At 50.7% G+C, this 16,423-nt stretch overlaps 1 protein-coding gene across 1 annotated transcript in view; it reads left to right on the top strand.

Moving 5' to 3' along the window:
• WDFY4 (WDFY family member 4) overlaps nt 1–16,423 on the top strand; it is a 262,852-nt gene that overhangs the window by 231,430 nt on the left and 14,999 nt on the right. Inside the window, 4 exon segments of the mRNA XM_065893727.1 lie at nt 8,576–8,729; nt 11,083–11,174; nt 13,283–13,495; nt 15,794–15,941. Of these exon segments, the coding sequence (XP_065749799.1) occupies nt 8,576–8,729; nt 11,083–11,174; nt 13,283–13,495; nt 15,794–15,941 (607 nt within the window).

Below are 16,423 nucleotides of genomic sequence, written 5' to 3'. Positions count from 1 at the left end.
ACACACACACACACACACACACACGCAGGCACGCGCACGCACACACAAAGCTATCTCCCAAAGATTAAGAGCTAGGCTTGGACGAGGCAGGGACCCCCGCTGCTAGAAATCCAGTCTTGAGCCAGCGATTCCCACTTGACCCTGTGGCTCCAGGATTCCGGGCCATCCAGCCAAGGCAAGCTGCACTTCACAGATATACCTGCATGTCTGCCCAACAGTCTTGCAAAAAGGCTCTAAAAACTAAGGAATGAGATACGAGGAAAAAAATACTTAACATAAATAGATTTTAGTGGAAAAGGAAAAACAGGAAGCTTGATGACTTCCTTGAAGGTAGGTGGTCAAAGCCTAGAAAAATAAACACGAAGGAAGAATGAAAAGAATATCACTTGTGACATCAGCATGCATAAAGCTATGCTAAGTACAAGCCTGAAGGCTTAAAAGTACAAACAAAATATTTTAATACTGAAGTGAACAGCTACACTAGAGAAAGAAACTAACCAATTTGCCTACCCATGAACTAACTGACCATCATGCCGGCTTAGGGTTGCCAGATTCCACAAAGAAAAATACAGGATGCCCAGGTAAATTTGAATTTCAGATAAACAATGATTTATACTAAAAAGTTATTTGTTGTTTCTCTGAAATTCAGATTTACCTGGGCATCCTGTGTTTTGTCTGGCAGCCCAATACAATGTGAAAGTAGGCGAGTCTGACCCTCAGTGGATGGTGGTGTCCAAGGCACATGGGGTTGTTGGGACAGAGTTCCTCCTGGGCGGCTGATAAGTTGTTTTCTCATAAGTTGTTTTCTCTCTTCTGCCCTGACTGTATCACTGTAGTCTTGCTTCAGGGTTATTCAGGGGCACAGGTTTTGACTAGGGAGAGCCGTTGGGTAGCCCAGCTGCAGACAGCTGGCTCAGCCAACTCCAAAGTGAGCACAGCACGGGGCCCAAGTTTAGGGCCTGTCTTGATTGAGGCCTTGCAAGGTTCCTACGGAGAGGAAGGCATGACCACAGTGGGCTAACAGGCTGCTGAACTTGCAGGGACTCACTCTGACAGCCAAGCATCACCAAAGGAAGAATTTGAGTGTCCCAGGAATTGTGTGTTTTCGTCTGACTTCACCAGCAAGGTCGCTCCTTATGGTCACTCAGATGACCTTGACCCCAACACCAAAAGCCATTCTGGTTCAGCACTGAAGCCATCTCCTGAGCCCTGGGCAGGAACGGGTAGGCAAGGTCAAGGTGCTGTCTCCAGTTAGGAGCAAAATCCCTCCCGTTTTCTGATTCTTGGCACAGTCCTCTCTCTCCTTGAAGGCATGGATCATCTAGACATTCTATAACCCCTGTCCCTGGAAATTCACTCAAAAATAACAAGTGTGCTTCCCTGGAGCCTTTCTCAGGCAACAAGCATTTTAAGTGAGTTTGGTTTGGAGAACAAAGGCCCCTGAGCTGTGCCCCATGCCAGGAATCCCGTCCAGCTGTTCCGCATCAGCCCACAAGGAGTGACAGTCCCGCTGACGGTGATGGTGATGCCTCCCGTGACGGCTTCCCATCCAGGGAGTTCTGGGAGCTTGAAAAGTTTTCCCTTGCCCTTTCAGTCTCACGAATTATAGCCCCGTCTCTACCTGTTACTAAGGGTCCTCTCTGTTACGAACGAGGAGGCAGACTGAAATAGAAACCGCAAACTGTGAGATTTACATCCCAGCTCTACCACTTAATAGACACAAAATGCTCTGCATGTTATTGTACTCTGGAAATGAGGGTTAATTATACACATCTCACCGGGCCGTTGAAATTAAAGGGGGAAATGTGGGTAAAGCCCCTAGCTCAGGGCTGATGCTGGGAAGGTGATCAGTCATTGTTCTTCCCTCCTTCCTCCCGCCATCAGCCAGATCTCTTCTGAGCAGGCTTGAACTGGTGCAAGCTGCTCCTCTTTGGTTTAAAGTAATTCAAGACATTCTGGACTGCCTCAAAGCATTCCAAATGGCATGAGCCAGATGAAACAGGTGTGCTGCAAACCTATTGGGTTAAGGCCACTTTGAAGCTAGTCACAATGAGTCGGAGCTTTTCTTAGCCAGGTTGGTCCAATGGTGACCAGCCCAAACTGGTTTGAGATAGTTTAAACCAGTGTGAGATGGTCAAAGGCACTTTTATCTTCTTTTATGTGCCACAAATGCAGTCATATTAGCTTGAGTTCTTTTGACTCCCTTGCTGAAGTCTGATGCGACTCCTGGTTTTTCTGGGTGCAAATCTATCAGTGGCACATTGGCTCATCCGAGTTGAAATCTCCACGGTGCTTCTGAATTGGTTTTGCCTTCCTACTTTTAGCTGCCTCTTCTAGTGGGTCACAACTGGTCCAAGCCTTTGGAACGAGCAGAAGAACCAACCATCTTCTGCTTTTCCCTTAGCATAAAAGCTGAATTTTAGTCTCAGGGGAATGTGTACAACAGTTACATCTGGGAGGAATGTGCTTGCCTCCCCTTTGGGAGTCCTGGGGCCTGTGCAGACCTCCTTAGGAACATTCTGGCATCTTCCTGGAGTCAGGCTTTTCCCTCCATCCCACTCTGCCTCCTCGGAGGCAGACTCGTTTCTTCTCAAGGGACCTTTGCTTCACACCCTGTGTGGTGACAAGGAAAGGAGCCTCACTACATTCTCAGCAGCCCGAGACTTCCAGCCGCCAACCCCCGCCTGGATCATGGAGTGGAGAAGAATAGGAAAGGTGGAGAGGAGCAGAAGCCAGGCAGTGAGGCCTTTCTCACTTACCTGAGAGCAGGGACGTGCGAATGGCCAGTGTTTCCAGAGCTGGTGTACCTATAAGAGTCAGCATAAGGAAGTGCGTGCTCTTCCGTTCTGTATTAAACAAACTCTGCCTCTTGGCTGTTACGTGACTAATCCAGAGTGACATGCTCACTCCACGGCTCAGCTGGGATGGCCTTGGTGTGGAGAGATGGTGCCTGTGAGTTCACCCCGTGTGGTCTGAACGCGGGTACAGCCTTCTTTGGGCTGTGGCCTGTCCACAGGGCACGGTGCAGAGGGACGTGGACAGCCTAAGAATTGCAGTGTGACATGTTCCAGTTCCTAGGTATAAGGTTTCCTTTATTCTCTTCACGTTTAAATCTTATAAGGCTGGTCTTAGAATTGATGTCTACCTCTTCTGTTGCTGTGTTTGTTTTTCTGCCTCAAATCTGTTATTACAATGATAGCCTCTTACAGTCCAGAAAGTGTGGTATACAGACAGTGTGACCTGAGCAGGTGGACATGCCGGCAGTGTGACCCGGGCACAGGTCGGTTATGTGCCCTGTTATCCCCATCCTTGGGGTGTGAGGCCACTGTCTGCCGAGCTGGGGGCTTGCCTCCCAGGATGCTGTGATTCTCGGGAATCTCGCCTACTGGGAGCCAGTGTCTGTGAGCCTTCAGTCAGTTGAGCAGCCGGAGGCCACACCAGGCTGGGGCCACGGCCCAGGCCCCTGTTTCCACCCTGGCGAGAGCACCAGTTGCTCTCAGGCCTGAGCTGGGACCCAGCCTAGGCGGGGCAGAGCAAGGCAGCCAGCGCCGCAGCGAGGGCACAGTTCCTCTGCTGCTGTATTGAGTAAGAAACTGAAATCACGTGCTGTGTTAAGTCACGGCCCGTGTGAAGTCAGCTGTTACCAGCAGTGGGGAAGGGTTTCTGCGCCACAACTGCAGAGAGAAGCAAGGGCCGTGGGCAGCACTTGGCCCACCACAGGCCATCCACTTAGGGGCTCCGTGGGTGCCAGCCCCGCGTGGAGTTGTGTCCATGATAAAGGTGTAACTGTTATTACACTGACTCAAGGGGGGGAGTGTTCGAAAAGGCACATGACAGAGTTGGCAGACCTGGCACAAAGTCCTGGCGCTAGAACTTTCTCACTGGTGGTGTTGAGTACCCGAGCCTCCGTTCCTCCTCCTTTCACCCCTGACTCAGTGGGTGATGAGAGCTAAGTGAGACTCAGCACTGAGATCCAGCATGAGAACTATTTGCTGTTGCCGTGCGCTCCATAGGTGTGCACACTCCTCCCTTCAGCATAGGCAGTGCCTTTTTCAAAAGGCCACATCCTACAGGAAGGAAAGCTAACAGCTGCTTGGGGTCAGCCCGCCCTTAGTGGAGAGAGAGCAAGACAGACAAGGCAGCTGAACTGGTGCATCAGCTTCCCAAATCCACGTCGGACCGGCAGCTCGCTGAGGGGGACGCCCAAGCCCGAGGAAGCCCGCACTGGCCCCTTTACCTCCTTGGTGGTGGTGTTGCCTCAAAACTGCCCTGAAGAACCTAGGGGTAAGATGGGAATAAAGACACAGACCTACTAGAGCATGGACTTGACGATATGGGGAGGGGGAAGGGTAAGCTGGGACAAAGCGAGAGAGTGGCATGGACATATATACACGACCAAACGTAAAATAGATAGCTAGTGGGAAGCAGCCACATAGCACAGGGAGATCAGCTCGGTGCTTTGTGACCACCTGGAGGGGTGGGATAGGGAGGGTGGGAGGGAGGGGTGGGATAGGGAGGGTGGGAGGGAGGGAGACGCAAGAGGGAGGGGATGTGGGAACATATGTATATGTATAACTTATTCACTTTGTTATAAAGCAGAAACTAACACACCATTGTAAAGCAATTATACTCCAATAAAGATGTTAAAAAAGAAAAACTGCCCTGACCACCCACACGCTACTTCCCTCCTGCCCCATCCCAGGACCCTGCCCCTCCTCACTTCCCCTCGTACCTCCCTTCTACTTCTAATAACTTCCACATCCTTCTTTTTCTTCTTTTGAGCCCATAGTTACCTTCCCCATGCACGCTGAGATCAGGACCCAAGCCTAGGGTCGCTCCTGAGGTCATGGTCTGCGAAGGGGAGGGAGGCAGCAGCTGGGCTCATTCAGTACCTCTTCCCGTGTGCCTGGCTCCAGCTGAGACATCACACACACGCACGCTCGCCCACACTCTCTCACATGCGTGCACACTCACACTCATTACATTGTTCACACCCACAGCAGTCATCCAAAGTTTGCAGAGGAGGGCATGGGACATTAAAGGGACTAAGAGACTTCCCGGAGTCCACGCTGCAAGTGGCGCTGAAATGCCCTCCCAAGTCCTCTTGGTTTTAAAGCTACGATGCTCTCTGCTCGCCCTGCACGCTGCCTCTTTGATGGACAAGCGACAGCCGCTTAGGTCAACTGATATACTGACAGGGTCCTGTCAGTGAATTATTTACGTGGGATACTTTTAAATTACTGGAAAGGATATGAGAAGGGGTCATCAGGCTGCTCATAAAACCAGTCGCGTTATTTAGGTGTGGTGGTGGGTTGATTTGGGTCAGTCCCACTGAAAGAAGAATAGACTTTCCAGCACATGTTATCAAAACATCTATGTTAAGTTGTCCTGGAGCACATGCAGTTACTGGACTTCCTGTGGGTGTGGGTCAAGAACTGAATTTTTCTTCAACATAGTTTCCCTCCCCTGTTGGAGAGGGGTTTAAGAGTGTTACCACCGAAATGCCTATCCAGGAACACACGTGCACATAGACTCTGTGTCCTTGTGCAAAAGGAATAACACCTTAGATATAGAAACTCCTTTCAAGGTGTTACCAGTTTTAATCAATGCGCCATAATCCATGAACTTTACTCTGATTTTAACCCCTGTCAATCTTCAGCAACAGTCCTTGTTGGCCACTTCTTCCCTCATTATTTTGCTTTTAATTTTGATTCACCTCTTAGTAAAATTGAGCACCTCTTAAAGGATTTTGAGGAAAGATATCTAGGATTATATTGTTTATGAGCCCTTCAATATTCAGAATATCTTTCTGGTGTCTTTACATACAAGTGATGTCAGCTGGGCCTAAAATCTGAAGACTGTTACCTTTTGCTTCAGAAACCTCCAGACTTAGCTGCCTTGTCTTTTGGCTTTAATGTCACCTGGGAAAAGTCTTCTGCCAGTCAGAGGTAGCTCCTTTGTTGATAATAGTGGCCTTGCTATTACTTTTTTCGGTCTGTTTGGATACATGTAGGATTCATTATTCTTGATATTCAGGAGTATCGGCGGAATCGATCTAGGAGCAGATCTTGGCCCAGTAATTCTCTCTGGTCACTTCGTTTCCATCCAACCTCTAGACCTAGTTTTGTTGTTGCTTTATTTTGTTTCAGACTTTCCTTATGGAGATACTCTGTAAACCCTGATTGTGCTTCTCTGCCTCACTCCTTCTCTCCCTTTCTTTCTTCTATCATCTCTTCTTTTCCTCCTTCCTTCCTTTCCTGAGAATCAAGTCCTGGTGGGACTTCTCGCTGGCAGCCACCAGAGTTTGTGTCAGCCCACAGACTTACAATACGAGTTACAAAGCAGCTCCACTTTTCCTTCCAGGGAATTTGGCATTTCTTTTGTATTGCAGAAGTGAGCAAACCCACTAATTTTGAAACAAATGTATGCAAATACATTTATTAATATAGGAAATAGGAAAATCAGTTATTGCTTCCTTTATAAATAATACAGGCTTAAGTTTTAAAGATATTACTTTTTGCTAAAATGTATTAGACAGCTGTGAAAAAAATAACATTTTTCTTTGTGGTAATATCTTTAACCAGATTTGTAGCACTAACAATATTTCCTATGTATATATTATTTTTATTTAATACAGGTAATCTTTTTATTACCAAATCATATTGTTTCTCAGGGGATTACCATCAGCACTCATAAAAGCTGCAAAAGGGAAGCAGGACGACGAGAAGGCATCAATCTCCCGCAGACGGAAGGCGTCGGCTGCAGACTAAACATGCAAAGCTCCTAATACATTTCAATGAGCGACTTGTTAGGGGCAGATTTATTTAGAATCACTCCCCCCTCATTTTGTTTCCATTTCAATTTGAATCTGATGGTGGGCGTCCTCCCCTAATTTTAACCAAGAGCAAAGCCATCTTGGAGAAAAGCCACATCTTTAAGCTGAGCAAGAACTGTGTTTGGTTGCAAACCCAGGAGTTACTGGGTTTCTTGGTGTCCCTGACCCTGTGCAGAGAATGACTCATGGGTTTCACTGGATCCTCACATCTGACTCAGAAAATTGACCAGCCTGCCAGGATGCCCCGGTGTGGCCTCCCTCAGGTGTGTGGCAGGTTCTTCCTTCTCAGAAAGAGCTGAGTCCCCTTGGCCACACATAATAGATCATATGCCCCAGGTCCAGGATTCCCCCCCGCCCCAGGTAACCGGCATGAGGGCAAAGCATGCCCTTTGGAGTTGCATCCATGGGTTTTGACCCCAGTTCTGCCATCCATTTCTTTTGGAAAAATTAATAAACTTTGAGAAGCCTCAGTTTCCTGGCCTGCAAAATGGAAATACCAATTCCTTCCTGATGCACCTTCTGTGAGGACAAAGAGTATCTCTGCGTGTGTAAAGTGCTAGCGTATTCTTTACCCTTCATCCGCTGCTGCCGATGGGAAATCTCGGGCCCCTGAAGATTGAAGGGAGCTGGTGGGGCGGAGGACGGTGCTGGCATTCTGGGTTCTCCGCCTTTGTTCTTGGGGCCACATGTGCATTCTGTAGAGGGTGGCAGAAAGAAGGCAAGTTCTGGCTGTACAAAAAAGGCCCGGTTTCTATGGGGACAAGTGAACTATTGAATTCCAGGGAAGAGGTGTCCCTTGGGCGTCCCTAAACCTAAGCAGACAGACCCATATCCCAGTTTCAGAAACTCTTTTCTGAAGTCCCTCTGCCTATAGCGTCTTCAGTTCTCCAACGGGCACCTCTCTGCCTCCTCCCAACCCTCAAGATCCCCCTGATGAATAAGGGTAGCGTCAGCTGAAGAGATTTAACAATTCAGATGAGAGGAGCAGAGAATCCAAAGAAAGAATTTGCCTTAAGTCTAAACTGGTCCAATCCCAGCTGCCAAGCTCGGGACTGCATCGAGCCACCTGTGGAAATGGGCGTTGGGAACAAGGCTGGCCTTGCTGGGTGCTGCAGGCAGCACCATATGCCTCCAGTTCTCCATCCTCAGACCTGTTCTTGCTTGTCAAGGCTGCTATGTTCTGTGCCACCAGGGCCCTGGCCTGACCTGCTTTCCTCGCAAGGTCTTTGCTCAGAACATTGACGTTTTCTCTGTCACTCGGCTTGCAGATTCACCAGGGGTCGACTTCTCCAGGAAATTTTCCCACACGTAGGATGTCTGACCGACTCCTCATCCTGTAGCTGGTCCTTTGTATCCTGTCTTTATGCCTGATTCAGAGCTGACCCTCGGCAAATATGGGAGATGATCGGGTGCATGACTGTGGTTTCCTGTCTCTGATGTGAACTCCAATTTTCAAACTGGGAAAGCATTGCTCCCTTTATCACAGTGGATCATGCATCCTCCGTGGAAGCTCCTGTTGTAGGGTTCCAGAGAGCGGTTGAGGGAATAGATGCCTGAAGAAACCATCGCACGCATGCATGGACTGACTCACGCACGTGTGTGTGTGGGTGAACGAAAGGTTCTAACGGCGAAACCCGTGCCTCGGGGACAGAGTGGACGAAGGGGGCCCACACTAGTGACGCCTGTGCACCCCGAGTTCTCACCGCATGCGGCTGATCATGTCGCCCCTTTTCTGCTTAGGGTGGAAGCTTTGATGTGGCAGATAGAATGTTCCACAGCATGAAGAAAGCGTGGGAGTCAGCCTCCAGAGAGAACATGAGTGACGTCAGGGAGCTGACCCCGGAGTTCTTCTACCTGCCCGAGTTTCTGACCAACTGCAACGCCGTGGAGTTTGGTGAGTGGAGCCGGGGAGAGGCTGCAGGGGCCGGGCAGCTCGTGGGTCATGAGATCAGTGTCTTTGCCGAGCAGCTAAACACACAGGCCCTCGCCAGACCAATACGGTGGGCAGATTGCCGTGAGGCCTCCACTGGGTGGCGGCACCTGACAAGGAGGTGGGAGCTGAGGAAGGACGCAGCCCCAGGGCTGCAGGACCACCAAGCCACGGTCCTACCCACGACCTCCTGTCGAGAGTCCCCAGGCCTCAGTGCAGTGAGGCAGCGAGCAGGGGTCAGGAGCCCTTACTGATAGCCAGGCCTGGCCCTGCCCTGCTATGTACCTCAGGCGAGCCCCAGCCCCTCTCCGCCCCATTTTCCTCCAAGTCCCACAAATGGGTTAGCCTGGGCCCTGTGGACAGGACCCAGAGATCCTGCACCTCCCAGCACAGACTGCTAGGGTGCCCATGGGCAGTGGTATGGGCACCCTTGGTGGTTCCTTCTCTTTCCTGCCCTCCAGGCCCCACTCCAGGGTGAGCCATGCTTTTTTACCTGTTGTTTTAGAGGAGGGACAAAAATTTCAGGAAGCCCCAGTGGGCAGGTCCCCTGGTGACTACATGTACCTTGGGAGCCTCCACTGTAAACATCAGGGTGGCTTGTGGAGGGGGTGTGTGGTCAGAACCCCCAGCAGGGCGTGGCCCTCCCCACCCAGAGGTGCCGGATGGACTCACCCACCCTGAGGAGGGCACTTGTGAACCAGTGCCAGCAGACACCTGGTGCCCCAGAGCTCCCCTTCCTCCTCCAAACCGCACATGTGGGCCTGCACCTTGAGCCAGACCAGGTGTGGGCCCAGGGGAGCACAAGTGAGGAGATCCAGCCCCTGACTCAAGCACCCACCTCTTGTGCAGCGGTCTGCAGACTGAGTACCAGTGGAGCATTCAGAACAGGCCCAGGCCCAGGCCTGTCGAGTCTGAGCCCGTGGAACTTGGCGGCCTCGGCAGGGTTCAGATTCTCAGCCGCTTCACGTGCGTCAGGGATGAGAACCTGACAAATGTGAAGGGCAGTCCCCACAAGATGTGACGAGGTCCAGGAAAGGAGTAAATCGGGGACGGTGGAAGCTGAGAGGAGGGCTCCCAGCCGACCTGAGGTGAGGGGGCCGCTGGTGGGAGGCCCCAGCCCTCCTTGGAGGTGGAGGCTGGCTCTCTGCCGAAAGGGAGGTGCTCAGCAGCAGAAATGACCTGCGCAGCAGGGGTCATGTGTCCTCGGGAAACCAAGTGGCTACTAAGCACCTACTGCACTCAGGCACTTTCTAGACACTGAGGGTTTAGTGGGTGTCCTGGGGCGGGTTGCCCTGAAGGTGTTTATATTCCTTGTGGGGACAGGGGTAGGAGATAGAAAGTATAGACAAAGAAATAAGCTAAATACTCTTCAATGCTGAGAAGTCCTATAAGGAAAGAAGGTAGGAAAATGGTTTGAGGTGACTTAGAGACCCTGTGTTACTGTGGTACCCAGGAAGGAGCTGCCTGAGGAGGTGACAGGTGAGCTGAGGCTGAATGATGAGAAGGGCCAGGCCAGGCCAGTGCTGCAGGCCAGAGAGAGAGGACGTTTTCACCCCAGTTGCACCATGAGGGCTCTGGAGGGTTTCAGCAAGGCTATAGCTTGTGTTTACTGAGCAACCGTCATATGCGTGGAACTATTCTAAACATGTTCTGTGTATTTTCTCTTCTAATCCTTGTACCGGCCTGGGAGGTACTGGGTAGGAAAGTGACTCCCCAGGAGGTTAAGTAACTTGCTCAAGGCTGTGTGGCTAATGGGGAGGAGAGAGACTCGGGCTTGAAGCCAGGCTCCTCTTCTTGGTGTCTGGGGAAGGTCCCTCCAAAAACCTCCTATCTTAGCTTTAAAGTGGAGAGAAAATGCATAAATGATAGAGTTGAATGAAGAGTCAATAAGACAGTGCGTGCCAAGCACCTAGCATAGTGCCCTAGCATAGCGGTCGGTGCTCAAAATACGATAGCTTTCATTGTTACTGCTATTACCTCCTTATTTAGCACTGTATAAAAAGCACCTGGATGAAAAGGCCTAGCGCAGAGGGGAGGAAGACGCACAGACGATGATGACACAATTATCATTTTATGCACGGGCACTACCTGGAAGCAAGTAGGGTCTTAGGGAAGCCTGAAGGGGTGGAAGGCTTAGAACCCCAGTAGGAATATTCCAGGCAGAAAGGGTGGGGTCACTCCCCACAGAGGAGGCAGGAAGCAGTGTGGCCTAGGCAAGAATCGTAGTACTAGACAGCTCAGTGTTTACACCCCTTGGTTCCTAGCCCAGTTTGGGCTCCCATTTATCCAAAGCCTTGCTCTTTCTCACCCCATTCAGGCTGCATGCAGGACGGGACAGCACTGGGGGACGTGCAACTCCCTCCCTGGGCTGATGGGGACCCACGGAAATTCATCAGCCTGCATAGACAAGTGAGTTGAGTGGGGTCATGGCAGAGTCCCTGGTATCCTGAATGAGGACCTCAGGGTGCCCTCAGTGTTCATTGAGACTTTCTGCCCGAGTGGATGGCTGTGATCAGCACTTCTGAGGCTCTTATGTCTGGAGGGCCCAGAGAAGCAGCTGGGTCCCGTGCCCCGGATTGGCAGGAGAAGGCTTGGGTTCTGGGCTCTTTTAAGAGCTCCATTAGGCTTTGCCCTTGTGCCAATTTGTTTTGGGACTCATGGGGGAAGCAAATTCAGATTCTTGTTGGATGGAGGGCAAGTCAGTGCCCTTAGCCAACTCTACACACAGGGCCAAGCCCTGGGCCATGTTGCCCAGTATAGGTCAGGGGGCTGGAGGCTCCAAGGGGCTCCCACTGGCCAAAAGATTTGCCAGGACTGGGGAGGACTTGACTTATTATGCAGAAAGGCTGATGTGGGTAGAGGCCAGAGGCCATTTGGGGTCACGTATCCTGGATCAAATACCTGAGTTAGCATAAACACATGACAGTCTGTTCAGCATCAACATCATTAGTCATCAGGGAAACATACACTAAAACCACGAGATGCTACTACACATTCACAAGAATGGCTAAAATTTAAAGTACTGCTAAAACCAAGAGTTAAGCAAGGATGTGGAGCAAGCAGAATTCATCATGCGTAGCTGGTGGGGAAAAAATGGTATAGCCACTTTGGAAAAGAGCTTGGTCATTTCTTATGAAGTTGAAGATGCTTTTGCCATATTGCCCAGCAATTCCACTTGTAGGTGTTTACCCAAGAGAAATGGAAACTTGTCCACAGAAAGATGTGTACATAAATATTCATCAATTTTATTTATACTAGTCAAAAAGAAAAGACAACCCAAAAGTCTATCACTGGTAAATGGCTAAACAAGTGATACATACAATGGAATATTACTTAGCAACAAAAAGGAACAGATTATAGGTACATGAATCAAGAGGATGAATCTCAAAAGCATTGTCCTGAGCAAAAGTAGCCCCAACCCAAAGCTCCATATACTGTGGGATTCTATTTTTGTGACTTGTTTGAAAAGGTAAACTGCGGAAGCAGAAAGCAGGTCAAGGGTTCGTCTGGAGTAGGAGATGAGCAAAGAGGAGTAGAAGAGAACTTTTTGAGTTGATGTAAATATTCTATATCTTGATTATGGTGTTGGTTACATGACTACATGCATTTTTTAGGACACATTAAACTGTACATTTAGGGCAAATTTTATTGGCAGCAGGCCTGACTAGTAACAGCAAAGCTGTGTCTTTTCCTCTGTCCTTCTCCCTTGGCGAGGAAAAAGTTCTTCCCTGGTTTATCCTTGCCTCTGGGAGTTCGGTAACGGCAGTCGTCACACCTCCTGCGGCATTACCCACGTGTGGCCTTTTCAAAACCACTTTGGCCATGTGCCTCAGAAAATTAACCTGGCCCAGGTAGGTGACCTGATTTTCCCAAGCCCAAGTGTAAGTGTGCATGTCCTCCCAGAGGATCGATAAGGGGAGCCCAGACAATTCCAAATGAACATCTTTGGGTTCTGGGGACCAAGCTTTGGAGCTGGGCTCTACTCAGCAGAAACGGGTGCCATCTCCCAGGTGAACTCTGGGACATCAAAACACAGGCCCACATTTCTTCTTTTTTTTGCGGTACGCGGGCCTCTTACTGCTGTGGCCTCTCCCGTTGCGGAGCACAGGCTCTGGACGCGCAGGCTCAGCGGCCATGGCTCACGGGCCCAGCTGCTCCGTGGCATGTGGGATCTTGCCGGACCGGGGCACGAACCCGTGTCCCCTGCATCGGCAGGCGGACTCTCAACCACTGCGCCACCAGGGAAGCCCCCACATTTCTTCTTGCTCAAGGTTATTTTATGGACTGGATAGGCTAGTCAGACCTGTTGTGCCACACTAGCTGGAGGCAGGAATTAGGTGGTCCTCGGATGGACTGCGTGTCTGCTGCTTAGTGCTCAGGCAACCCAGGGAGGCATCACTCATCGTTCCTGTGCTGATCTGGCGTCCTGAACCACATGACCCGTCCTGATCTGGGCAGAGGGCCCATGAGTCCATGAGACACCTGTGTTTTTCATGCTCTTTGGGTTTTGGTTCCAGGCTTTGGAAAGTGACTTTGTCAGTGCCAACCTGCACCACTGGATAGACCTCATCTTTGGGTACAAGCAGCAAGGGTCAGCCGCAGTGGAGGCTGTTAATATCTTCCACCCCTACTTCTACGGTGACAAAATGGACCTCAGCAGCATCAGTGACCCCCTGATCAGAAGCACCATCCTGGGGTTCATCAGCAACTTTGGACAAGTGCCCAAACAGGTACAGCATGCCGTGGCCTTCGTCTTGCTTTCTCAAAAGAGTGTGTGCGGGGTGAGCTTGGATGGGAGGGAGAGTGAGGAGTAAGCAAGGACTGGAGAGGCAAAACGGTCCTCAGTCATCTCCCTACGCCTTTGATGTCACGGCTTAACCCTCCATTACCATCTGATGTCGATGGAGGTGATGATATCGTTAATAATGATGAAGGCGACATCCATCTGTGGCCCATGTGATAGACTCTACGATAAATACACAGGATATAATTCTTTATATGTGTATCTACCCTGTAGGGTTGTTGTGAAGATCCAAAGAGTTAAGATACCAAGTGCTTGAAAGTGCCCGAAATACGATGAGCCTTCAACAAATGTTAGTTATTCGTGTGATTACCTCACTGAATCCTCTCATAAGCTCTGGGTATGGGGGTTGTACAGATCAGGAAACTGAGGCTCAGAGAGGCTAAATAAATAACTTGCCTACAGTTGCACCATTAGCAGGTGGCGGCGGGGAGATCTCACCCCATCTGTCTGGCTCCAAAGCCTGTGCCACATTGGCCCCGTTGTGAGAGCATCCAAATTCTGCCCCAGGGCCCCTGGTGAAATGGTAGGGGTCTCGCATGGGCCTGTGGCTCCATCACCTCCATCCGCATCAGGACGGCCCCATGGTGATGTGAGGCTGCGCCTTTACAATGACATCCTCATGCTTATTTAACTGATCTCAGCCCTCTTCAACTTCAGACTCCCATTTGGTGTAGTGATGTTTTATCCCTGAGCACAGCTATCTGGGTTCAGAAGCACAGCCCCACGGACTGTGGGGTCCCAGCCTGGGCAGTCAGGAACCACACTAGGAAATGAGTGCGTAGACCCAGTCAACTCCAGAACCATCCTGGGCGTCAGCTTTCCCCACATGGAACCATGGGGCTTGGACGGGCTCATCTAATAACATCTCTTCTGTCTGGCCTTATTGTGACATGCCCAGGTTTGCTCAGCTCCTAGGTAAGGGAAACGTGGAAGGGCCTGAGGGTGACTTGGAGAACAGACCGCATATCCAAATGCGGGTTTGGCCAAGGAAGGCTTTGTAGAAAGGAGAGAATTTCAGGAATGAAGGTTGGGTAGCCAAATGGTTTCATTTTTTTAATCTTAAAAATATTATAATACAGTTAAAACAAGTAATTCAAAGTAGCAGTCCACAAGCAAAAATATTTTCACATCAGTGGGATCATGGAAATCACACAATTTAAGTTCTGGTTTTGCTTAATGAGATATTATATGAGCTTGTCAAAAATATTTCTAAAAAACATCAGAATTAGAATTAGAATTCCACAAGTGGTCCCAGCCTGAAGACAAGATTAAAATGCTTCAGGACCACGCACTGTTCTATCAAGGGGCTGTGCCTGCAAAAACTATCACAGGGACCCAGCCTGTGGTGCTTTCGTGATTCTGCTGTGAAAGGAGAACATTCTTTAATGCTCACTTAAAAATCATCGTTCTGATTTCTGTTTGTATTGATCACCCACCCAGCTTTTCTGGACAGTCTAGCATCTGATCGAGGGTTACAACTGAACCAAGGCTGCTCCGAGACCCCCGGGCTGCCTGCTGTGCACCAGGCCGAGGCCAGCCCCCCGCATATCATGGCGCCCCATGGATGTTTCCATCTGCGAGCAGAGGACTGTGCTGATGGCTGGAGAAAGCAGCCCGGCACAAGCCCAGTCTGGGAGGGGAGGGCGGGGAGCTGGAGCTGGCCCAGCAGCACTTCATGCTTTGTCGAGTTTGGCATTAGGGACAATTTGACAGCAGAGATCTAAGAAAAATGAAAACAAGAAAGGCTGCTAATGGGGTTTGCCTGTGCTCTTTGGAATAGTTGAGAGGATGCTATTAAAGAATTCTGTGTTGATGCCCAGATGGGTGGGCCTGCAGGGAGTTTGTAAGGAAAAGGGGAAAACATGAGAAAAAGCTCAAGCAAATGAAGAGAGACGTGATCTACGGAGGAAAGGGGATCATTCTGACCCTATGACATGAGAGGCAGCTCTCCCGGGGATCAGGGGCTCCAGCTTGGAGAAGAAGACAGATTTGGCAACCAGGAGGGCTCTCTGCCAGCCCTGCGCCCTGACCTTGAGAAAGTAGAGCCCCAGGCCCCTCACCGGCAACATCCGAAGGTCGAACCAGATGGTTCTGTTTCAGCTCACCTCAGCCCAGGCAGCTCCCAGGGCAGAGAAGCAGCTGCGACTTGCCCGAGGACGACTCCCCTTCTGTCCATCTGTCCTAATGACCCGTGCGGTGTGTGTCTGTCTCCTTGCCTCTGCAGCTCTTTACTAAACCCCACCCGGCCAGGACCATTGCAGGGAAGGCTTCCCCTGGAAAGGACGCCCCCACACCTGTGAGCGTGCCCGGTCACCCACAGCCCTTTCTCTACAGCCTGCCGTCGCTGAGACCCTCCCAGGTCACAGTCAAAGGTGAATACCTGGCCCTGCTTCGTTTGGTGCCCTGTCCCACAGCTGTCCCTTCAGTGACCGGTGTTCCTCTGGAGGTTCAGAGGCACAGGCCCAGGCAGGGGCTTGGGGGCTGATTCTGCATGGCTGTGTCTCCAGGCGTAACGGGAATCTGGGGAGACCTCTACTCTGGAAGTGTCTGGGACCGCCTCTGTTACACCCTGACTTCTGAAGACCCACCAGTCTGTCTGTCTGAGACATGCCACCCCCCTCTCTTTCACGTACAGACACATATATGAACACACACATGCAAACACACACACACACCCCTCCTCACCTCCAGAGCCAAGTGGGAGGTCCCAGCTTTCCCAAGGGAGGGTTACAGCCCCCGCTCTCGGCACCCGCATTCACTGTTGCTCCTGAGCATCCAGGTGGACCTGCAGCCACTATCCAGGAACATGTGCCCTGGGGCAGATGGCCCGGCTATGAGTCCCAGCCCTGCTTCC

Source organism: Phocoena phocoena, chromosome 16, assembly GCF_963924675.1.
Source record: "Phocoena phocoena chromosome 16, mPhoPho1.1, whole genome shotgun sequence".
In the NCBI taxonomy this organism is placed as follows: Eukaryota; Metazoa; Chordata; class Mammalia; order Artiodactyla; family Phocoenidae; genus Phocoena; species Phocoena phocoena.
Note: the sequence above shows the minus strand (reverse complement) of the source record. Positions and strands in the feature narration are given on the sequence as shown.